General features: G+C 40.2%; 1 protein-coding gene across 12 annotated transcripts in view; it reads left to right on the top strand.

Moving 5' to 3' along the window:
• Window positions 1-24,131, top strand: part of PAM (peptidylglycine alpha-amidating monooxygenase) — a 183,908-nt gene that overhangs the window by 120,789 nt on the left and 38,988 nt on the right. For all 12 annotated transcript variants that reach the window (XM_072992490.2, XM_020794415.3, XM_020794414.3 and 9 more), the window contains 5 exons: window positions 178-258; window positions 2,529-2,605; window positions 4,082-4,185; window positions 12,325-12,512; window positions 19,878-19,949. In XM_072992490.2, the coding sequence (XP_072848591.2) occupies window positions 178-258; window positions 2,529-2,605; window positions 4,082-4,185; window positions 12,325-12,512; window positions 19,878-19,949 (522 nt within the window). The remainder of the gene's footprint in view (window positions 1-177; window positions 259-2,528; window positions 2,606-4,081; window positions 4,186-12,324; window positions 12,513-19,877; window positions 19,950-24,131) is intronic.

Below are 24,131 nucleotides of genomic sequence, written 5' to 3'. Positions count from 1 at the left end.
ATTAATTCTGAAGATGAGTGATGGGCATCAGTGAAGGCTGGTCTTCACCAGGTGCAAACACACTGCTTATTTCTAAGCAGACCATTTAACTTTATTGTTGTAATGGTAGTTCTAATCATTAATACATAGGCATCAGTTCCCCTGATTCTTTTTATTTCTGTTTTTTTTTTCTCACAGTGGTCAATTCTGATATTGCCTGCCATTATAAAATGTATCCAATGCACGTGTTTGCCTATAGAGTGCACACTCACCACTTAGGTAAGACTTTTAATTTACTGATCAGTGTCTCAGTTTAGGGTGGGACACTTACCTGGAAATAAATTCCATTTAACTCAGTGGGACTTAATTCTGAGTTAAAATCTGATTAAGGTGTTAGCGATAATGCAGATTAAAAATGGCTGAAATCCTATTGTGCAATTTACACTGTGTAAAGTTGATGACATCATCGGCTATGGCGATTTTTCAGAAATTACCAATTTCTTATCCCCCCCGAAAATCCTAAGATTCCACTGGGATTCTTTTGTTGTGGGGAAGTCATTGAAGGCTGCTGGGGAGGGAGGGGTGTTTTATTTCAAGCTTTTCTACCACAGGTAAAATTATGCTAGTGGAAGGGGGAATTTTTTGAAATTACAGTGGTGCCTCACTTGACGACATTAATTCGTTCCAGCGAAATCGCTGTAGAGTGAAAATGTTGTCAAACGAAATTTTAAAACGCATTGAAACGCATTAAAAACCGGTTAATGCGTTCCAATGGACGAAATACCTAATCGTCTAGTGATGATCCTCTATACGGCGGCCATTATTGGGTGCCTGTCTTGCAAAAATTGCCTCCTAAAAACAGTGGGGAGCCATTTTGAGCAGCCAGCGGCCATTTTGAAAACCCAACGATCAGCTGTTTTGATCTTTGTAATGTGAGAATCGGTTCCCGAAGCAGGGAACCAATCGTCGCAAAGCGAAAAAAACCCATTAAAACATTGTTTTGTGATCGCAAAAACACCATCATGAGGCGGACTCGTCGTTATACGGGGTAATCGTTAAGTGGGGCACGACTGTACCAACTTCTCACTGGTCCTGTTGCTTCCTCACAACGATCAGCTGTTTTGATTGTTGTAATGTGAGAATCGGTTCCCGAAGCAGGGAACCAATTGTCGCAAAGTGAAAAAAAACCATTAAAACACCATTTTGCAATCGCAAAAACACCATCGTGAGGCGGATTCATCGTTATATGGGGTAATCGTTAAGCGGGGCACGACTGCACCAACTTCTCACTGGTCCTGTTGCTTCCCCACAACAGAGGGGATCCCAGTTGAGCCTTGGGCCTTTGGGGATGGGGAGTAATCAGTAATGTTTTATAGGTGAAAAGTTGCCACAGCTGATGACATCATCAGTTTTACAGTACAAGTTGCACAACAGAATGCAAAAGCTTGTTGACTTTATTTGATTCTGAAGAGAAGTGGGTCAAGTAGTTTTCTTAAGTTTGTATTCTGTATGACCTTTTTCAGTTTTGTTTCCTATTAAAACAAAGGTGATCTCTCAATCAATGTGAGACAAAATCCTATTTTTTAAAAAACTAGCAAACATGAGTTAAAGTCTTCAACTAAAAGTTATCCTAACTTGTATGTTTTTAGAAGTTTTGAAAAGATATGTATGCTTTCCTAAAAAATGGAGTTTGTTGTGAAATAGGTACAGAAAGTAGTTCTCACAATATGGTAATATTGTCACCTGATTAAACAATTTAAATACAGTACTCTATTGCTAAACTTGAATATGAGTAAAAGATATGTATTAAATCCAGTGATGCACTCAAGGTAGCATCAGGACTTCTCTTGTGGAAGCACAGTATAAGATTTTGGTCAATATTTCTTTAAAAAGAGTGTTCTCCTTTGACTTTTATTGTTTGATACATGTGTGCAGCAGTCCCAATGAATAGGCAATTACTCCAATGTATGAGAGAATGGTGAGTGCCCCTCTTAAGATTGTAATGACCATTTATGGTTTCATCACCACTTGCAATTCAAACCTTTTAAAATTTGGCTTCCAACTAGAATTTTTTTCTAAAGTCTCAGCACAACATCGTTGTGGGGGCTGAAATTATCTATCAATCTCTGAGATGGGAGACATGATACATGTGTAAGTGAATAAAAAGGGGATAATATGAAGGATTTAGCACCTTTAAGAATTACCTGATCCTCTAATCAAGATAAGTGAAGTAACTTAGTTATAATTTGGTGGGGAAGGATCAAAGCCGTTTGCTAAATATGTGTGTGCTGTCCCATAGCACTTAAAAAACTCTCTGGGCAGTTTACAATTTAATTATGCAGGCTACACGTTGCTCCCCCCATTAGTCTAGTACTCGATTTACTGATCTCAGAAGGATGAAAGGCTGAGTCAGCCTCAAACCAGCTACCTGAGCCCATTGGGACTGAATTTAGGCCATAAGCAGAGTCTTAGCTGCAGTACTGCAGTCTAACCATTGTGCTGCAAGGTTCCTTTTGTGATTTTTAAATGCAACTAATTTTATATTACAGGAAAAGTTGTGAGTGGGTATAGAGTTAGAGATGGTCAGTGGACACCAATTGGCAGGCAGAGTCCTCAGTTGCCTCAGGTATGTTTGGCTGATGATTGGTAAGTGGGATGTTAATATACTTCATTGTTTAGAAGAAGCTAGAAGATCTACATCCGTTTATTTGTGTTTCTTTTATTGGATTCTTTAAAATGAATGGATATAATTTCAGGTTGTTTGTTAAACCTGGAAAGAATGAAAGTTGATATGTATAGTATACGGATATCCCCATCTATATTTGTTTTGATTTAGGAAAGTTTTATTTGGTTCCTCATTTGTAAAACAGTTCTAAGCATTAGCCAAAGTCTGCCAATTGGATGAAATCTCCTCGATAAGGGCATTACGGAACAAACTCCACTGCCATATCACACACTGACTAGAATCTTATTGCTGATATATGCTTACATAAGAAAAACTTCTGAAGTCTTTGTGGCAAATTGCCACTCATTAATGGGCTGCTGGTTGCATTCCTGGGCATGTACACAATTGCACAATTGGCCATGCACCCAGGAACATATGCGTCACCTTGTTATTCTGATAAATAGAAGTAAAGCAGACTCAATTGCCACTCAAACTGTGATAGAGAAAAAAAGAAATGTTAATGAGTTGTTACAGTGTTCCATAAAATAGCATTGCCAATATTATTTTGTGTAATCTTTACAATCATCTGTCACAGTATCAAATACGGGTGGTAACATTAACATCTTAATCCAGTTAGGCATGATGATGAGATGTTAGATATTTATTTTTCTTTACATCTGCCTGAAGAAAAAGCAGACTTACCTTTCTGAACTTTTTCTATCTCATGAAAAAGATTTGAGTGTTTAGTGTGTTCGCATGCCAGGCGTTGTAGAACTCTCCTGCATAATAAAGTGGAATTTAACCGGTGGCTATTTATCTTGCCAGTAAGACTGGCTTAAGAAGTTCAAGCAAATTCTGTAGCAACCAAAGTGATCAGCATGATTCATCTTGCGAAACTGCATCAAGGAAAAACTGGTGGAAAAGAAATACTACATTTTTGTAGACAAGCTCTAAAGTATAGACAAGCTTAACATTTCTACCCATTAGTGGGAATAAGATAGATACTTTTGTTTGTTTCTTTGTGAATATTTAATATATTCTGCTGTGTTTCATGGCTGCAATCTGTTTTGGAGTGTACACTTCCCTTTTTACAAATCCACTTATAAGTTGTCCTCCCCAGAACACTGAAAACCATCCAAATAAAATCTGTTCTGGTGAGATATTTTTCAAATAATGTTTATATCAGAATTTGTATACACAGGAGATACATTTCTTTTTTTTAAAAAAATCTTGATTTCAATCCCCTTAACTGCTTTTGAATGAAGCTCTTAACAAGTTCTCTTATTTTCTGATCAACATATCTAACAATAAAAAACCTTATAAATAGATAATATATCTGGGTTGTATCTTATAATTCTGGTTTTTTCTCAATCAGATATATGGTAGGAAATCTAGATGGTGATCGTCTGATATGCATCATTCTGCTTCCCTTCTCAGGCATTTTATCCAGTAGAAAATCCTGTAGAAATCAAATATGGAGATGTTCTGGCAGCACGATGTGTTTTTACAGGCGAAGGCAGATCTTCACAAACATATATAGGGTATGTGTCTCTATTTTTAATTATCTAAATAATTGTGTGTCCAAATATATTCTCTGGTTTCATCATGGGTGTAAGACTGTCTCCTCAGAAACATTTTGTGCCACATTTGCTACCTTTTCAATGCCAGGTCAAACTTCTCCCCTCCCCTTTTTTGAAGCCCTTTGCTTTAAACCTTATGCACTCCAATAGAACATTTAGCTCTTAAAATGCAACAATCCTTCTGAGTGTGCACAGAGGTATACATGAAGCATAGGTCTTTGTGTGATCTAATTGCTTGCACAGTAGTAAAGAATTTTCTCAACTTCCAACCATTTGCCATGGGCAGGCCTCCAGGAAGCAAATGAACAAACAAGCAAAGGCCAAGACAAAAAGAGTCTCAATAAATCTACTTATTTGGATGGTTGGGATAATCTTTTGACCTAGCTTGTGCAGCATATTGATACTGAAAATATCTCATGTTAGCTGTCTTTCTGTCTTTCTGACTAGTTATTTAGGGCAAACCATGATATGCATAAACTAAGTGATATATTCTTGTAGACTCAAGCTACTCAGGGGAAAAAAAACATCAAAAATTTTCTATCAAGGTAGGGTGGGTAGGTTTCGCACTGGAATTCCTTGGCGTCTGGAAGTATCTCAGTAGAACCACATGTTTTATTTCATGATTTAATTTCACTATGCCTCATATTCACAGGTTCTGAGTGTTTGGGTGGAACATGTTTGATTCTTTATACAGTGGTGCCCCGCATGACGACGATAATGTGTTCCATTAAAATCACTGTACAGCGAAATTGTTGTCATGCAAAAATTAAAACCCCATTGGAATGCATTGAAAACCGGTTAATGCATTCCCATGGGGGAAATACCTGCTCGTGTAGTGAAGATCCTCCATAGGGATGCCATTTTGCGATCCCTGTCTTGCGGAAATAGGTCCGGAAAACAGCGGGGAGCCATTTTGCGAACCACTGATCAGCTGTTTTAAACTGTCGTCTTGCGAACAATCAGTTCACGAAGCAGGGACCTAATCGTTGTTAAATGATAAAAACCCATAGGAAACATTGTTTTGCTATCGCTATAGCGATCACAAAAAGGCATCGTCAAGCGATTTCGTTGTGTAATGGGGTAAGAGTCTAGCAGGGCACCACTGTATACAGGAACTCCTTCAGACATGGGACTTGGAAGGGGGGGTATGGAAGGTCTGGAATACAATGGAATAGAGTGTCAGGTGTTGAAAAGTCCTTATAGGAAGCAGTTTTCTAACTCAAGGAATGACAGACTTGAGCATTCCCAGCACTTGTCATCAATTCTCTACAGAGCATCAGACAGGCTTGTAATGCTCATCCAGCACTAATTCAGTGACAACCACAGAAGAGATCAGAGTGTGTGGGGGTGTGTGAGTGTGTTTGGCTTTGCTTCTTTTGGCCCATCATTGATGTGCAGCTCCTGGAATGTTGCCCATGAGAGAATGTGTTTTGTGAGTTGAGACAGTTTTTCTTGATGGAGATTAAAATTAAACCCCTAATTGCTCATTTCTTTCCTACTGAGAAGAAGGGAAAGGAATGCTGCATAGAATGTAGGAAAGGGTTTGCGCTCTGGTGATGCCCGACATCTTATTAACAACCAAAGTATTATTAAATTTGTGACTACCTTTTATCTTCCAGAGGTACTCAACTGTGCCATGTTAGAAACATTGGCAATATTTTGATAGTGTTGAGATGAGTAGGTGGGTGAGCTTTCTCCTCAACTGCACTTCATTGCTCTGCTTGTATTTTAAAGAAGTGGCAGTTCTGTGACAGCTATCTAAATCAGATGTGGAGAGAAAAAATGAATTAAAGGGAGAGAAAGCCAAAACAGACCTTATCAGGGCAAGGTAGCTTTCTGTGATGGTCAAGAGAGTCCCTGTTTTTGAAAGGCTGAAATATCAATTCTCTTTTTGGAAGGCCTTCCCCCCTCCAACTGGTGTCGTTGCTGTTGCTATGGTGAATAAATGAATGCTGCATGATGCCACAGGAAAAAGTCAGCATTGACGTCTTTGAAAGCTGCAAATAGTCCTCCCCCACACCTTTGTATTAGTGTAGGCTGAATGACTTGATTGTGGAAAATAATTAGAAAGTGGGGGGGAGGGATTGTTTTGTTTTAAACCTCTGTCTGTTAGGAGTCTGGATTTGCCTAGAACTATTGCAAGGGGCATCTTTCAGAATAAACAGAAATTCTTGTGGCACCTTAAAGGCAAACAATTTTTATTTAGTATCAGCTTTCATAAGCCATAGCCTAAAAATCCCCTCAGAGACCTCTTAAAATAAAACGTATGTCATCAGATGCCTTTTAAAACAGATGTAGAAGTATGCTACTTATTTAAGCTACAATACTTTTCTCCTAAAAGAAAAGAAAATGAAAACATTCATTTTTGCTTGATTTTACCTCTGCTTCAGGTGTTGTTGCTGTGAAGAAATGCTCCCCCTCCTGACTGACCAGAGGGAGGCAGTTGTGGGGAATGCAGGGAAAGAGAACCTGTTACTATACTAGGATCCACTGGATCTCATGGGTTGCCGCCATTCCTGGTTGGGCCTGCAATGGGGCCTGCCATCTTATTCGGCAGCCTCTTTCTAGGCCAGCAGGCATGACAAACTTCTTTTCCAGCCTATATGCTTGTGGGGTGCCCCAGACATTTGATGATCTTGGTTGGAGGCCCGGAAGAATTATTTTAGGCCAGCTCAATTGTTGCTAGGGAACAGCACAGTTTCCCCCTTTCTTGGACACCTGCAGCATGGGCATTGTAGTCAAGGAATGTCATGGGTACCGTGACATAGTGTGTGAGCACTAATGTTTTATATGCTGTATCATGTACACTGCATTGCTATTTTCTACCTGTACATCTTTTTCTTCCTCTGTTGGACTGAAATTGAGACAGGGGGAAGGATGGCAGTTTGATACATAAGGTCAGAAGCTGATCATGCAACCTCATCAGCTTCTGTGGCACTACTACTGACATGTGCCCATTTTATGGATAGAGTAAGTTTGAGCAGGCGGGTAGTCATGGGCTGTATCCTGCATTTGGACCCATTCAGCTAATGGCTGTGGGCACTTGCTGCCTTCAGGTTAATTTGGCCACTTCACTCTCCTTTCTTAGGGTCCATCTCTCTACACTCACCCTGTTTCCCCGAAAATAAGACCTAACCTGAAAATAAGCCCTAGTATGATTTTTCAAGTTGTTCGTAATATAAGTCCTACCCCAAAAATAAGCCCCAGTTAAGCGAAACCCTGCCCTCCACCATTGTGCAGCAACCAGCCGCTCAGAGTGGTCGATTTGACTAGATGAGCAGGACATAAATAAATAAATAAATAAATAAATAAACAAACAAACAAACAAACAAACAAACCAGAAGAAGATGACATGACTGTATTTCAATAAATGTAGATTGTTGTACATAAAAAAAAAATCTCCTGAAAATAAACCCTAATGCATTTTGTGAAGCAAAAATTAATATAAGTCCCTGCCTTATTTTCGGGGAAACAGGGTAAACAAATGCTGTAAATTATTCCAGCCTAGTTGTCTGATCTCTTACCATTTCGTTCACAGCTCTTGACTTTTAAAATTTTTGTCTTGTGTTGCTTTAAAAAAAAATTAAAATAAGTTTTGATATAGGTTGGGGATTATTATCTGAAACCTAGAGTATCACAAGGGAACATGCCACTACATAGTTGCATAAGATAACAATGATGATTTAAAGAACTCTGGTCTATACTTTGTGTTCTGTTCGAGGTAGAGGGGGGAGTATGAGGAATCTGTCAAACATTAAATAGAACAATCCTAAATTAAAACTGTTAATTATTAATGACTTTTAAATGGAACACATCATCTGGGCTAAGGGAAAAGAAAAATCTTCAGGAAGGAATAAATACTTTATAACTGCTGTGTTCCCTGTCAGTGATTGTGTGTGCAATTAACTAAGCACTGCTGTTTTGTTACTTTCAGCCAAATCACTGGGAATCTGAAAAACCGGCCACCAAAATCACAGTCAAATTCAGAAGGGCAGCAAAGGGACTTATAGGAAGGGCATACACATGGGTGGTTTGCAAGAGTTTCCAGTGGAGAAAGTAATCTGCCATTGAGGATTAATTTGCTAAGCATTGTTAGGAATTTCTGACACAGGCCATAATCCAGTTAAATAGTTAAAATTGTGTAAGGGCAGTGGCATAATCCAAGCAGCAAATAGCCACAAATTAGCAAGTCCCTGATTAAATATCTAGTAGCACACCATTTATATGACTCTGCACACAATTAGGAATTTACTGTAATCAGAGACATCTTAGTTAGTTGATACTTATTCCTATGTGTCGCAACATCATTTTTGTTTAGTTAAGTCATGTCCGACTCTTCATGACCCCATGGACCAGAGCACGCCAGGCCCTCCTATCTTCCACTGCCTCCCAGAGTTTGGTCAAATTCATTTTGGTAGCTTCGATGACACTGTCCAACCATCTTGTCTTCCGTTGTCCCCTTCTCCTCTTGCCTCTCCACTTTCCCAACATCAGGGTCTTTTCCAGGGAGTCTTCTCTTCTCATGAGATGGCCAAATTATTGGAGCCTCAGCTTCAGGGATCTGTCCTTCCAGTGAGCATGCAGGGTTTATTTCCTTCAAAATGGATAGGTTTGTTCTCCTTCCAGTCCAGGAGTCTCCTCCAGAACCCAATTGAAAAGCATCAATTCTTCGGCGGTCAGCCTTCTTTATGGTCCAGCTCTCACTTCCATACATTGCTACTGGAAAAACCATAGCTTTGACTATGCGGACCTTTGTCGGCAAGGTGATGTCTCTGCTTTTTAAGATGCTGTCGAGGTTTGTCATTGCTTTTCTCTCAAGAAGCAGGTGTCTTTTAGTTTCATGACTGCTGTCATCATCTGCAGTGATCATGGAGCCCAAGAAGGTAAAATCTGTCACTGCCTCAGTTATCTTCCCCTTCTGTTTGCCAGGATGTGATGGGACCAGTGGCCATGATCTTGGGTTTTTTTGATCTTGAGCTTCAGAACATTTTTTGCACTCTCCTCTTTCACCCTCATTTAGAGGTTCTTTAATTCCTCCTCACTTTCTGCCACCAGAGTGGTATCATTTACATATCTAAGGTTCACCTGGCAATCTTAATTCTGATTTGGGATTCATCGAGTCCAGCCTTTCATATGATATATTCTGCATATAAGTTAAATAAGCAAGAAGACAATATACAGACTTGTCGTACTCCTTTCCTAATTTTGAATACAGTTCTAACTGTTGCTTCCTGTCCCACATATAAATTTCTCAGAAGATAGATAAGGTGGTCAGGCACTCCCGTTTCTTTAAGAAATTGGCATAGTTTGCTGTGGTCCACACAATCAAAGGCTTCTGCGTAGTCAATGGAGCAGAAGTAGATGTTTTTCTGGAACTCTCTGGCTTTCTCCCTTATCCAGCGCATGTTAGCAATTTGGTATCTGGTTCCTTTGCCCCTTTGAAATTCAGCTTGTACTTGTGGGAGTTCTCGGTCCACATACTGCTGAAGCCTACCTTGTAAGATTTTGAGCATAACCTTGCTAGCGTGTGAAATGAGTGTAATTGTACGGTAGTTGGCGCATTCTTTGGTGCTGCCCTCCCTTGGGATTTGGATGTAAACTGATTTTTTCCAATCCTCTGGCCACTGCTGAGTTTTCCAAACTTGCTGGCATATTGAATGTAGCACCTTAATAGCATTATCTTTTAGGATTTTAAATAGCTCAACTGGAATGCCATCACCTCCACTAGCCTTGTTGTTAGCCATGCTTTCTAAGGCCCACTTGACTTCACTCTCCAGGATATCTGGCTCAAGGTCTGGGATTATCCGAGACATCCAGATATTTCTGGTATAATTCCTCTGTGTATTCTTGCCACCTCTTCTTGAGGTCTTCTGCTTCTCTTAGGTCCCTACCATTTTTTCCTTTATCATGTCCATCTTTGCACAAAAGGTTCCTTTAATATCTCCAATTTCCTTGAACAGATCTCTGGTTTTTCCCTTTCTATTATTTTCCTCTATTTCTTTTCACTGTTCATTTAAGAAGGCCCTCTTGTCTCTCCTTGCTATTCTTTGAAAGTCTGCATTCAATTTTCTGTACCTTTCCCTATCTCCCCTGCATTTTGTTTCCCTTCTCTTCTCTGATATTTGTAAGGCCATGTTGGACAGCCACTTTGCTTTCCTACATTACCTTTTCTTTGCGATGGTTTTTGTTGCTGCCTCCAGTACAATGTTACGAGCCTTCATCCATAGTTCTTCAGGCACTCTTTCCACCAAATCTAGTTCCTTAAATCTGTTCTTCAATTCCACTGTGTATTCGTAAGGATTTGGTTTAGATTATACCTGACTAGCCCAGTGGTTTTTCCTACTTTCTTCAGTTTAAGCTTGAATTTTGCTATGAGAAGCTGATGATCAGAGCCACAATCAGCTCCAGGTATTTTTGCTGACTGTATAGAGCTTCTCTATCTTTGGCTGCAGAGAATATAATCAATCTGATTTCGGTATTGCCCATCCTGTGATGTCCATGTGTTGTTGGAAAAGAGTGTTTGTGATGACCAGCTTGTTGTGGGTTAAACTGCAGAAGCCTCTGTGCTACAGGGGCAGAAGACCAGCAGTCGTAAGATTGAATCCACTCAACAGAGTGAGCTCCCATCACTTGTCCCGGCTCCTGCCAAACTAGCAGATCGAAAGCATGTAAAAATGCGAGTAGATCAATAGGTACCACCTCGGTGGGAAGGTAACGGCGTTCCGTGTCTAGTCGCGCTGGCCACGTGTCCACAGAAACTGTCCTTGGACAAACGCTGGCTCTATGGCTTGGAAACAGGGATGAGTACCGCTCCCTAGAGTTGGACACGACTGGACTAAATGTCCGGGAACCTCTCTTGACAAAACTCTATTATTCTTTGCCCTGCTTCATTTTGAACTCCAAGGCCAAACTTACCTGTTGTTCCTTTTATCTCTTAACTCCCTACTTTAGCATTCCAGCCCCTGTAATGAGAAGAACATCTTTTTGCTGCCAGTTCTAGAAGGTGTTGTAAGTCTTCATAGAATTGGTCAATTTCAGCCTCTTCAGCATTGGTGGTTGTTGCATAAACATGGATTACTGTGATGTTGAAAGGTCTGCCTTGGATTCGTATTGAGATCATTCTATCATTTTTGAGATTGTATACCAGTACAGCTTTTCCCACTCTTTTGTTGACTGTGAGGGCTACTCCATTTCTTTTACGGGATTCTTACCCACAGTATTAGATATGATGATCGTCTGAATTGAATTTGCCCATTCCTGTCCATTTTAGTTCACTGACGCCCAGAATGTCAATATTCTTGCCATCTCCTGTTTGACCACATCCAGCTTACCAAGGTTCATACATTCCAGGTTCCTATGCGGGTTTTTTTTTTCTTTGCAGCATCAGACTTTCCTTTCACTTCCATGCAGGTCTACAGCTGAGCGTTTTTTCGGCGTTGGCCCAACCACTTAATTAGCTCTGGAGCTACTTGTACTTCTCCTCCACTTTTCCTCAGTAGCATGTTGGACGCCTTCCGACCTGAAGGGCTCATCTTCCAGCATCATATCTTTTAGCCTTTTGTTTCTGTTCATGGAGTTTTCTTGGCAAAGATACCAGAGTGGCTTGCCAGTTCCTGCTCCAGGTGGATCGTGTTTAGTCAGAACTCTCCACTATGACCTCTCTGTCTTGGGTGTTCCTCACAGCATAGCCCATAGCTTCTCTGAATTACTCAAGCCCCTTCACCACGACAAGGCAGCAATCTGTGAATGGGGTAACACCATTTACATAGGTGTAAATATTCATTTGGATTCTAGCCATTGTTTATGAAAATGATTTAGATGGATGTTCCATAATGTAAATGGCAGGCAAATAGCTGGAGTTAATGGCCTTTTTATGTCAAGGGTCTTATGCATTTTTAATGTGGTATGTTAAAGCACACTCCTGCCTGACCCTTTATCATCAGGGGGGAAACGGTGGTTGTTTCATTTCTGTTATATACCCACTACTACAAAGTAGCTTTCTGTGACACAGTACTAATTCATGTTCAGTTTATATCTAAAATGGATACATATGCTCTTGTTAATTTACGTGTTTCTCTTTTTTGTTGAATTCTGCTGTAGGGGCACAGCCAGTGATGAAATGTGCAATTTCTACATTATGTACTACATGGAGGCCAAACATGCAGTCTCATATATGACCTGCACACAGAATGTAAACCCAGAGATGTTCAAAAACATACCACAAGAGGCAAATATTCCTATCCCAGTCAAGCCTGATATGATGATGATGGCCCATGGTCATCATGAAGGTAATAAAATAGAGAAAGGAACATACTGTTGATTAAAAGAATGTGTTTGTAAGGAAGCAAGACAATTAGATTGAGACACTGTTATAACTTTATACTGCTGTGTTCTTTGTTAGTTATTCTGTATGCAATCAAGTAAGCATTGCTTAATGTCTAGCAAGGTTCCCTCTAAGCAACCTTGCTAGAGTGTGCTAGCATGCATGGCTCCACTTCCCTCTATGAACCCACAGTGATCATTTTCTGCCCCTGTGGTTCCAGCTGTGACTGAATCCCGTGTGGGGGGCAGAGTCACGTGTTAGAGGGGTGGCACACCACCCAACAGGGTTAAAAATTAGAGGGAACATTGGTCTCTAGTTTTACAGTGAGAACAGTGTCAGAGTATGCATATGGAACCCAACATATCTCTGCAAGCCCTTAACAAGACATAATGCATTTGTTGTACAGAGTTATTCAGAATGTACAAGAAGCCTGATTTAACCTCTCTCGCATTATACAGCCATGAAATTGGGTTGGTTGCTTAGGTATATGGCTAAAGAAGGAGTGTGATTTGGTTGGATTGCATATAAAAGCCCATTAGGCTGCTTCAGTGATTCCCATATTACACCCTAAGTGCTTGCTTCGTGATTTTCTAGGAGGTGTCATTAAAGACTGCAGATGTCAAAGCTTTTGTGTGAAAGATGTTTCAGTGGAATAGAGATTCTGGTTCCACCAGTTGTAGAGATTTCAGCAATATTGGTTTATTTTTATTATTGCTGATCATTGCAAAGTTATTTAGTTAGTTAGTTATTTAGTTAGTTAGTTAGTTAGCTAGCTAGCTAGCTAGTTGGTTAGTCTATAAACCACCCCATTAGTGCCCCGGGCAGGTGGGGCTAATTAGCCTTCGAAGGCAGCCCATCTAGGAGAAGGAAAACTTGGATTTCAAACCTCCACTGCCTTGTGGCTATATTCATCAATGGAAAAGGCTTCGTGAGTAAACCTCGAGGCAAAATCCAGAGCCGGAGTCCCGAAGGCAATTCATGATGTTCTGGCAACTCCTGCAACATCACTGGAACCACCGGTATTGGCTCTTGCCTTTCCATTTGACTATTTCAGTGACATGGAGGGGGGGGGATCTGCTGCTTGGGTAACAGCCTGTCCTCCATATTATCTTACCCAGGCTTCGTGCTCTGGAGAGGACACTCCAGCTTTGCATACAGCATTGAAATAACATGGGAAGTAGCAGTTACCAGTTATAAATCTCTGCTCAATTGGTATAGAGCATGATGCCACGGGCTACTTCCAATGGTGGGAGAGGTCATTACATCTCACTAGGTAGCTACCACCCGCCTTAAGCTGGGCAGCCCCCAACCAGTAAGGTGCTGTCTCGCCACGGTCTGTTAACCCCACTGGGTGCATAGATTTTAGGGTAAAAGCCGACAAGGAGATTGATAACCCTGCACCATGCAACAATCATAAGAAAACTTCTGCCCTAAAGTTGGGCACCTGGAATGTTCGTACAGTGGCCCCTGGCTTTTCTGACAACCAGCAGGAAATAGACAACACGCTGTCATCAACATGGAACTGAGTAGGCTGCAGATGGACATTGTTGCCCTGCAAGAGATGAAATTGCCAGACTCAGGATCTGTCAAAGAAAAAAAATAATCCCATTCTTCTGGCAGGGAAAACCATTGAATGAGACCAGGGAATATGGTGTTGGCTTTGCGGTTAGAAATACTTTGCTGAGATCCATTGTTCCACCTACTGAGGGGAGTAAAAGGATCCTGTCTCTGCAACTGCACTCATCAGTGGGACCGGTCACCCTCATTAGTGTATATGCACCAACACTGTCATCCACAACAGAAATCAAAGACAAATTCTATGACGATCTGGCAGCTGCTATCAAAAAGCTCCCCGAGAGAGAGCCGCTGTTTATTCTCAGAGACTTTAACGCTAGAGTTGGTGCTGATCACAATTCTTGGCCCACTTGTCTAGGCTGTTTTGCCATTGGGAAGATGAACAAAAATGGCCAACGCTTGCTGGAGTTTTACTGTCATTATGGTCTCTGTGTCAGCAACACGCTTTTTAATACGAAGCTTCAACACAGAATTTCCTGGAGACATCCAAGGTCAAAGCATTGGCATCAGCTCGATTTGATACTCACTAGATGTTCTAGCCTTTCTAATATTATGATCACACACAGTTATGACTCCTTGCTGTGTAGTAGAGTAAAACTGTGAACAAAGAGATTGTATCACATGAAAAAGGAAGGAAGACCACATATTGACATCAGCAAGACTCACAATCAAAGAAAAGTGGAGGAATTTGCCCAAGCGCTTGAGGAAACCCTCCAGGCCTGGCTGATGCAAATGCACTTGGATGATGGGAACATTTCAGGAATGTACTTTATAACACCGTCTTGTCCACATTTGGTGAGAAGACAAAAAAGACGGCACACTTGTTCAGAGCCAATTCGGAGGATCTCATGCCTGTCGTCAAGGAAAAGAGGAGATCTCTAGCAGCATACACAGCATGTCCTAGTGAGTACAACTTGCAGGAGCTTCAACTTGCTCATAGCAAAGTCCAACAGGCTGCCAGGATATGTTCTAATGATTATTGGCTTCAGCTTTGCTCTCAGATACAGATGGCAGCGGACTCAGGTAACATCAAGGGAATGTATGACGGTATCAAGCAGGCTTTAGATCCAATACAGAAGATATCTGCTCCTTTGAAGTCTGCTACAAGTGTGATCAGCACAGCAGATGGACTGCTGGGTGCATCACTACTCTGAGCTATATTCCAGAGAGAATGCAGTAACCAAAGAGGCATTAAATAATATTGAGTGCCTGCTTGTCTTGGAAGAATTGGACAGCGAAACAATTTTAGCAGAAATAAAGGCGGCCTTGGATTCCCTTGCCTCTGGCAAGGCACCTGGGAGGGATAATATCCCTGTTGAAATGCTGTAAAGAGATCATCACCACTGAACTGTATGAAATCTTTTGTCTTTGCAGGAGGGAAGGTGGAATACCACAGGATATGAAGGATGCAAACATCGTCACATTCTTTAAGAACAGAGGAGACAGGGGCGACTGCTATAACTACCATGGCGTCTCAGCATTGTAGGGAAGCTGCTTGCCCGTGTTGTGCTGAAGAGGCTCCAGGTGCTTGCAGACAGAGTCTATCCAGAATCACAGTGTGGAATTCGAGCTAATAGATCCACCACTGACATGGCATTTTCCCTCAGAAAGTTGTAGGAGAAATGTAGGGAACAATGACAACCACTCTTTGTGGCCTTCATAGATCTTACAAAGGCTTTCGATTTGGTTAGCAGGGACGGCCTTTTTAAAATACTTCCCAAGTTTGGATGTCCACCTCAACTCCTTAACATCATCAGGTCCTTTCATGAGGAAATGAAGGGCACCATAGTTTTTGATGGTTCAACATCAGATCCCTTTGACATCCAAAGAAGAGTGAATCAGGACTGTGTCCTTGTGCTGACCCTGTTTGGGATCTTTTTTGCTGTCATGCTGAAGCATGCCTTTGGAACTGCAGCAGAAGGTGTCTATCTCCAGACTAGATCAGATGGAAAGATTGAGACCAAAGTCCAACTGAAATGCATGCCGGACTTCCTTTTCACCAATGATGCAGCTGTTGTCACCCATTCTGCTGAAGAGCTCCAACAACTCATGAATTGTTTTAGCAAGGCCTGCCAAGACTGTGGATTAACAATCAGCCTGAAGAAAACACAAGGGCCAGGGCATGGACTCACCTCCCTCTATTATAATCTCTACACAAGAATTGGAGGTTGTTCATGACTTTGTGTACCTTGGCGCAACAATCTCTGACACCATCTCACTAGATGTTGAGCTGGATAAACGTATTGGCAAAGCAGCTACCATGTTCTATAGACTCACAAAGAGAGAGTATGGCTTAATAAAAAGCTGACGGCATGCACCAAAATCCAGAACTATAGAGCCTGTGTCCTGAGTACACTGCACTACTGCAGTGAGTCCTGGATCCCTTGTGCACCGCAGGAGGGGAAGCTGAACACATTCCATATGTTTTGTCTCCAACGCATTTTTGGTATCACCTGGCAGGACAAAGTTCCAAATAGATTAGTCCTGGAATGAGCTGGAATTTTTAGCATGTATACATTACTGAAACAGCAATGTCTACGTTGGCTTGAGCATGTTGGGATAATGGCTGACGGTTGGATTCCAAAAGATCTCCTGTATGGAGAATTCGTGCAGGGAACGCACTCCAGAGGGTGACCAAAGTTGTGATACAAGCATATCTGTAAGTGGGATCTGAAAGCCTTAGGAATGGACCTCAACAGATGGGAAACCTTGACATCTGAGTGTTCAGCCTGGAGGCAGGCATTGCATCACGGACTCTCTCAATTTGAAGAGGCACTTGTTCAGCAGGCCGAGGCATAGAGGCAGCAAAATCAGGGAGCTGGACAGGTGACAGACTGTATTTGTCTTCAGTGTGGGAGGGATTGTTACTCTCGAATTTTCCTTCTCAGCCACACTAGACGTTGTTCCAAGACCTCTGTTCAGAGCACATTACCATAGTCTCTTGAGACTAAAGGATGCCTACTACTAGTGCACACACTGCATTTTGTTCTCTGAAATCTCCATTGAAAAAATTGGGGAACTAACATAAGAATTTGGAACACCTTGTATTATGCTAGTTCTGCTTTGAAGATTGGCACATTTCTCTATTGTATACATATTCCATATAACAGAATGTATATCTAATAGGCAGATGTTCCTTTGGATTAGCCATCACGGTGGTGATTTCAACCAGAGTGGTCAGACATTCCATCTTCATTAGTTCTCTCTGATGCAGAAAGTGTGTATGACAAGATGAAAAGTTTTCTTCTTTTGTTTGTCAGCATGTACAAATGTTGTTTGTTGTTCACCTTGCTATGCAGGCTTACATTGTGAATTTGTGCAATTTGTGCAATTCATTATGGGGATGTACCTTGTTTTTTAGCATCAAGTCTGTCAAAAGGTTTGGAGAAGAGAAACAGAATTGCACTAATGGTTGGTCCCTAAACCATGAGAAAAGAGAATTAAGATTCTCATTTAGACACTGCCAGACACTAATGAAATATGACACAAGCACCCCTACATCTGGCATTGTTGGTTACCCAATTAGTTTGGTGAAGTTCAGGAGATATTTTACACCTGTATGAGGGGAGGATGCAAATTGAATTGGAGATTTTGAAAGATACAGATGATTAAAGGAAGTACAGTGCATCCAGTGAAAATGTGATCTGTGGTTATATAAGAAGGTTTTGACACACTTGGCTTGATATTTATATCATCCACGTGTCAGGTTTTCGACTATCCAATAGTTTCCCTGTATCCCCGATTTCAGTTATCCATGGTCGCAGCTACTGCAACCCATCCTGCACACTTACTTCCACATCTCAATCTTCCCCCTTCTTGCTCTCTTAAATGAGTACCCTCCTACCTATGATTTTAGGTATCCATGGTCAATCCTGAAATGGATCACTCATGGATGTGTGGGGACTGCTGTACTAACAATTGGTCTTAAACCACCCGGGATCTGTTTTTAATGTTGTAAACGCTGTTTTTCTCCCTTTTGACCTGATCAGCATCCTAGATGTCTGTTGTTCTCACATTTGTCTGATATGCCACTGCCCTTTTCAAGTCTCTTTTCTTATCAGACAAAACAAAATCCTCATACAGATTAATTAGCTCCTCTATACTGAGAAACAGACCTTCTCTTCAAATTTTTTCTTTTACTGAGAAGTACCTTGTTGGAACGTTTTAGGCAAGACACTAGCCCAGATTGTTTCAAATGACACTTGATTAATTGTGCATACAAAGTTATTGTATATGCTTTTAAAAATTACCCAATCAACCCCACTTCTTAGATAGTTTATCTTAGATAGGTATAGTAATTGAGTAAGTTAGCTTGAATATAGGAAACACATTTTACTGGTATCATATCCTATCAATTGAAATGGTCCAATGGAAAGGCAAGAGCCAATACAACTGGTTCCAGCAACGTCGCAGGAATTGGCAGAACGACACGAACTGCCTTTGGGACTCCAGCTCCGGATTTTCCCTCTAGGTTAACTCCTGAAGCCTTTTCCATCAGTGAATATAGCCACAAGGCAGTGGAGGTTTGAAATTGGAGTTTTCCTTCTCCTAGATTGGCTGCCTTCCATGGCTGACGAGCCCCACCTATCCAGCCTGCTCTTTGATAGTGCGGAAGTATGATCTGAGCCTTAAAACTTTCCTGCCTGCTGCTTGGGTAACACCCTATCCTCCTTATTACTTTATCCAGGCTTCATGCTCTGGAGAGGACACTCCTTGATTCAGAGCATGTTTCCATAGTCTCTCGAGACTGAAGAATGCCTATGAATCCTATCAGTTATAGTTACAGTTAAGCAAAGTAAACAAGACCTTCTACCTTCCTGATTTCCCTGTACAGTCTGCCCTGTTCTTCTTCTATTCTGGGTGTGCTGTCTGACAGTAGGTGTGACGATTGCCCCACGTCACTCCTGTCACTCATATTCAAGATCTTATTTCCATGAGCCTATGAGAGGAGTCAAGGGGTGGAGCCAGGGGATATAAGAAGGTTTTGGCAGGGAGAGATAGAATTTGCAGAGAGAGAGAGAGAGAGAGAGATAGTCAGGGAGAAAGGGAGAAAATATACTAATAGAGATAAACTGGTCAAAGTTAATAGATAGAGCAGGTGGTGATTAAGTACGTGGGAAGATATATGATATTTAAATGATTTGATTGTATGCACTGAATAAAGAACATCTGTGATTCTGATTTAATTTAATACACTTCGATAAATAAGTTCTGTTGGCAGTAACCAGAAAAGTGTCTGACTAAAATCTTTTACGTTGTGGATGAAGGAAATCCACTGGTGGCAGTGAGAAAAAGAGGGAACGTCACAATTGCTATCTGCTGGTGGGAGGACATAGCATGAGCTCCTTTTGTTTGGTGAAACAAGGGGCCACGTGGTAAACGTCACAGTAGGTTCTTCTCCTATGCTTTCCCAAACAACTCCTGCAGTCGTACTGGCAGCTGGTCAGGGCATCTTGCTAGGTGAATTAGGGTACAAGGTGCTGAAGGGATCCCTGAAAAGTGGGTAGAGGCATCTTTTCTGAGAATTTGCTTCTGTATAGCATTTTGAGAGTATTGGAAGGGCTGCCTTGGGGAGGAGTTTTGCTTCCTCCAGACCAATTGCACATGGCTAACTCTGAATCCTACCCACTGTGACTAATTTTAGTTGGAAAAGCTAGTATGTATAGATAGGTGGATTTATGTCCCTTTCTCTCCTGTCTCCCCTTAACTTTGTGTTCAATGTGAACATCAGATTTCCCGTAATTTTTTTTTTCAGATATGAGAAATGGAGACACGGGTTCTAGAATGCAGCAGCCAAAAAGGGAAGAGGAAGAGGTTTTAGATCAGGGTATGAATTTTTTTAAATGTATGTATTTATATTTTAAGGACTGATTTTAATAGCAGTGTATTAAGTATACTGAAATATATTATGATTTGTTAAAGTTTTTGCTCTTCCTTTGCTAACAAGTAAAGCCATCCTTGCTACTGCACTGCTTTTCCTAAGGAAATAGTCAATTAGCAGTCCTGAACTTCGGAGGTAAATTCATTAATACAGTTTAATTTCCTTCTCTTTTCCTGCTCACAATTTAATTTGCTTAATACAGGTGTAATTTTATTTATTTGTGTTCAGTGCCAAAAAAGAACACTGAGATAACAATGTTGTAAAATGTCTATTGTACATACCCTGTAGTGTCTGCAAAATGTATAATGTCTTTTATTGTGCGTTCCTGATTACAAATGAATATCAAAGCTATGGAATATACATTTTTAAAGAAAAATGTTTTGGGTTTGAAGTTTTGAATGTTATAACAATTTCAGTGTGTCTCTCTCTTATTTAGAGCTGTTTGGATATCTAAGCTCTGCATTGCACACAGAAATTTTAAAGTACTCTAATGATATATGCCAGGTGCATCTTTATGGAAATTGGTTATTTTTGTTACATGTTACTATCACCCATGAACAAAATGTATGTATAACTGTATGTTTTCAGGTCCGCAAATTTTTGCATATGTCTTGGACTTTACTGGTACATAGTTAAAGCTGAATTTTTAAAAGGTAATATTATAAGTGCATTCACTGCACACAAGTGAACCAAAAATGTTATTTATTTAAAGTTTTACTTAAAAATATGGGTGCAATGAATGTATCACTTAAGCCAGGAAGATGTCATTCAGCATATATGTAGGACACTGCTGGTCACCTTTTGGGAGCTACATTTTTGAAAGCTTTTTCTGGAAGGTTTTGTTGTTTTAAACAAGATATAGGACAGAAGTACTATAAAGTATGTAAAAGCATGGTGATACAAGTGAAGAAGGGGTCGTTTTTTTCCTTATATTTAGACAAAGAGAAATAGAAGACTTGAATGTTTAATCCCTGTTTTGTTCCAGACTGTGTGCTGATAGAGCAAGTACAGTAATTTGCTTATATGACCAATTTGGCTACCCTTTAACAATTTAAAGACACATTTAAATGTCTTTCAGTATCTAGCAAGGGCAACATAATGACTACCTCATTCTGACTATCTTGTGCATAAGCAGTGAAATTGGTGTAAGCTCAATAGATGAAGTCCAAATAGTGGAACAAAGAGAGGACTCACCAGGGTTGGACTTGCATTATTATCCCAGCAAAGATGATATACCTGGGCAACCAGGTTGAACAAATATGAACCACCTGTTCGAAGGCAGACAGGTGGACAGAAGGTGGGTGCAGATTTCTGCACTAAAGTTGTCTGTCTTAGCAGACTGCATTTCAGGTGAAATGGAGAAAAGAGAGTGTCGATTGCATTGCTATATATAGCGTGCTAAGAATCATTGCTCCTTATTTAATCCTTTCAGTGTAGATTGGAATTTGGGATGATAGCCCCTATCTACTGTCTCTTTCTCTCCTGAATCTTCCTTTGTAATTCCTTCTGTCCACACTAGAGATATACACTAGTGTCCTGAGAAGTTGAAGTGTTCAAGAAGGCTTCTGTGCATTGCTATTTGAGATATCATACGTGTGTCCTTTTATTATCTTGTGTAGGGATTTTCCTCTTTGCCTTATGTGGAATGCAGATCTGTCTCATCTGAGGAAATGGGTTGTTATTTACAAAACTGACACTGAAATAAATTTGTTAGTTTTTAAGGTGCCCTAATATTTGTTTTCATTTGTGTTAGAAATACTGAAACAGGCTGACATGGCAACCTGTCTGAAAACTGCTGCGTTCCAGTTATGAGTCGCATCCCATTGTCTTTCACTAATGTCTATTTAATCATATTTACCTCCCTGTATTAAGAGATCAGGTTTAATCTTGGTTGTTTCCAACAATGCTCTGTGCATTGGTATAGGGACCTTTGAAACCATGTGTCATTCCTTCCAACTGCATCTTTGTTGTCTTTTCCCATCCATTTGTGCATTCCTGTTCCACTGTTACAATTTCTGGTATATCATCAAATCTCTTGTCTCCAGTACCTGGTGTCCCTCTGTCCTTTGGAATATCATATCCCTCCCTGGAAACATTCAGGCTACTAGGTTTAATTGTAGCAGCTAAAGTGATCAAGATAGATTTAGATTTTTTCCCCCTGCCTGTTGCTCTGATGCAAGTTCTGTAGATCTGAATAAGAACTGTCTTGCTTCAAGAGCCTTAATCTGGCAGTTACTTCATTCTGGTAGCAGCATATGCTGCTAATTGTAATGCATTCATCTATTGATAATTGTATGATATAACAAGAATTTTGGCACTATTTTGTAAACACTGGAACACTTCAGGTTTTTTAACAGATGTCTCATGTACACATTATATAAAAAACAAATCTTGTAAAAACCTCTCTGTAAAAATGCTGTGATACTCTTTGAGCAAGGGGTTGACTCGATTGCCTTATAGGCACCTTTCAACTTCATTATTCTATGATTCTATGATTTAATATTTGATATTGGCATCTGCATACATTAATCTGATAGGTATCTGAAGAAACAACTTATTTAGATGGAAAACTGAGACCCAGTAATGGTGGTTTATTTATTTATTTATTTATTTATTTATTATTTATTTATTTATTTATTTATTTATTTATTTATTTATTTATTTATTTATTTTATTTTATTTCTATCCCGCCTATCTGATCGTATTAGACCACTCTAGGCGGCTTACAATGAAACAACAATGTAATTTTAAGACATTAAAAAAATATGGAACGCTTCACGAATTTGCGTGTCATAATCATGACATTAGACTTGGGATAGAGTGTGGTTGATGTCTCCGAGCTGAAATGGCATGCATTTCAAAGGGTAGTTAGTTATAGCAAATAATATAGTGGCTTATGTAAAGTGTAACCCACATCTAAGTTCAGGAAGTGAAAATACCTTGGGTACTGTAGTAATGCAAAGTTATGTTTTTGATTTTGTTCTTTTCTTTGCAAGACTCAGGAAAATATGTTCAAACTTCATTAGAGCCATTAAGAAATTTCACACAGAATTTTAGACTGTGAGTTTAATTTTTTTGTAAACCAAAGTGGCTCATATATGAATTAAAACAAGTTAGACTAAAATTAAGTTTTTAAAAGTTTAAAATTACAGGTTTAAAAGAGAATAAAACATATAACAGTAATTAAAAGCTCGATATTTAAATGTTTTAAAAACACATTAAAAGGGAACATTTGCCCAGCATCTAGAATGGACTCACTCTTGCCCAATTTGGTTCTTAAAAGTCTGTCTACAAAGGTAGGTTTTTAACTATTTCTAGAAGTATACAAGGGGGGGGGAGTAATCTCCTAAGGGAGAGCACTTGACAGTGTAGGAAAAGGCTCTCCGTTATGTCGCCATCAAGCATTCCAATGAGAGCAATAGCATCAAGAGAAGAGGCTCCTCTGAAGATCGTAGAAGCCAGGAAGGCTCATGTGAGGAGATTTACTCCTTCCGATAGCCACTATCCAAACCGGACATCTCAAGGAACTGGTACTGGTGGCACAGTAGCTTTAATTGTACAGATGGACTCCTGACTACCATTGAACCCTGGACATCCAGGCTTTGGGATGAATCCAGGAGTTTACCCAAGCTGCAAACTTACCGTACGTTTCCAGGAGAGGTGTAACTCTGTCCAGTGCAGGCTGAGTTTCTGTTTCCCTCCTTCAACATCCTGTGGAGCCAATTTTATCTTAAGCAAATATCTAAGAGATGGTTAGGTGTTTTAGACATAGGTCACATCATGCTGAGCTTCCACATATTCCTGTTTTCATTATAAAGTCTTCATCTGATTTTGCATTGCTAAAATAAAACTACCAACATTTGTTGCACAAGCTTTTGAGATTTCTTTTCTTCAAAAAAAAAAATTATCCATAAAGCTACTTAGTTATTTTTACATGATTATTCTGTTCTTTTAGTGGAGAGGAGGGGTTTGTTACTGTTGTTTGCAGTGAGAGGCAGAGATTGTCACGGAAGCCAGAATGCCTAAAGCTTGTGGCTATGCAGAATCAGCAGTTTTAAAGTGCCTATACAAGACTAGTGTGATCTCTAAACAAGAGAATTATTTGCCTCTCGGGCTGAGATAAAATGA

The sequence above is a fragment of the Pogona vitticeps genome, chromosome 2 (genome assembly GCF_051106095.1).
Source record: "Pogona vitticeps strain Pit_001003342236 chromosome 2, PviZW2.1, whole genome shotgun sequence".
In the NCBI taxonomy this organism is placed as follows: domain Eukaryota; kingdom Metazoa; phylum Chordata; class Lepidosauria; order Squamata; family Agamidae; genus Pogona; species Pogona vitticeps.
This window is presented reverse-complemented; position numbering and strand designations above follow the sequence as displayed.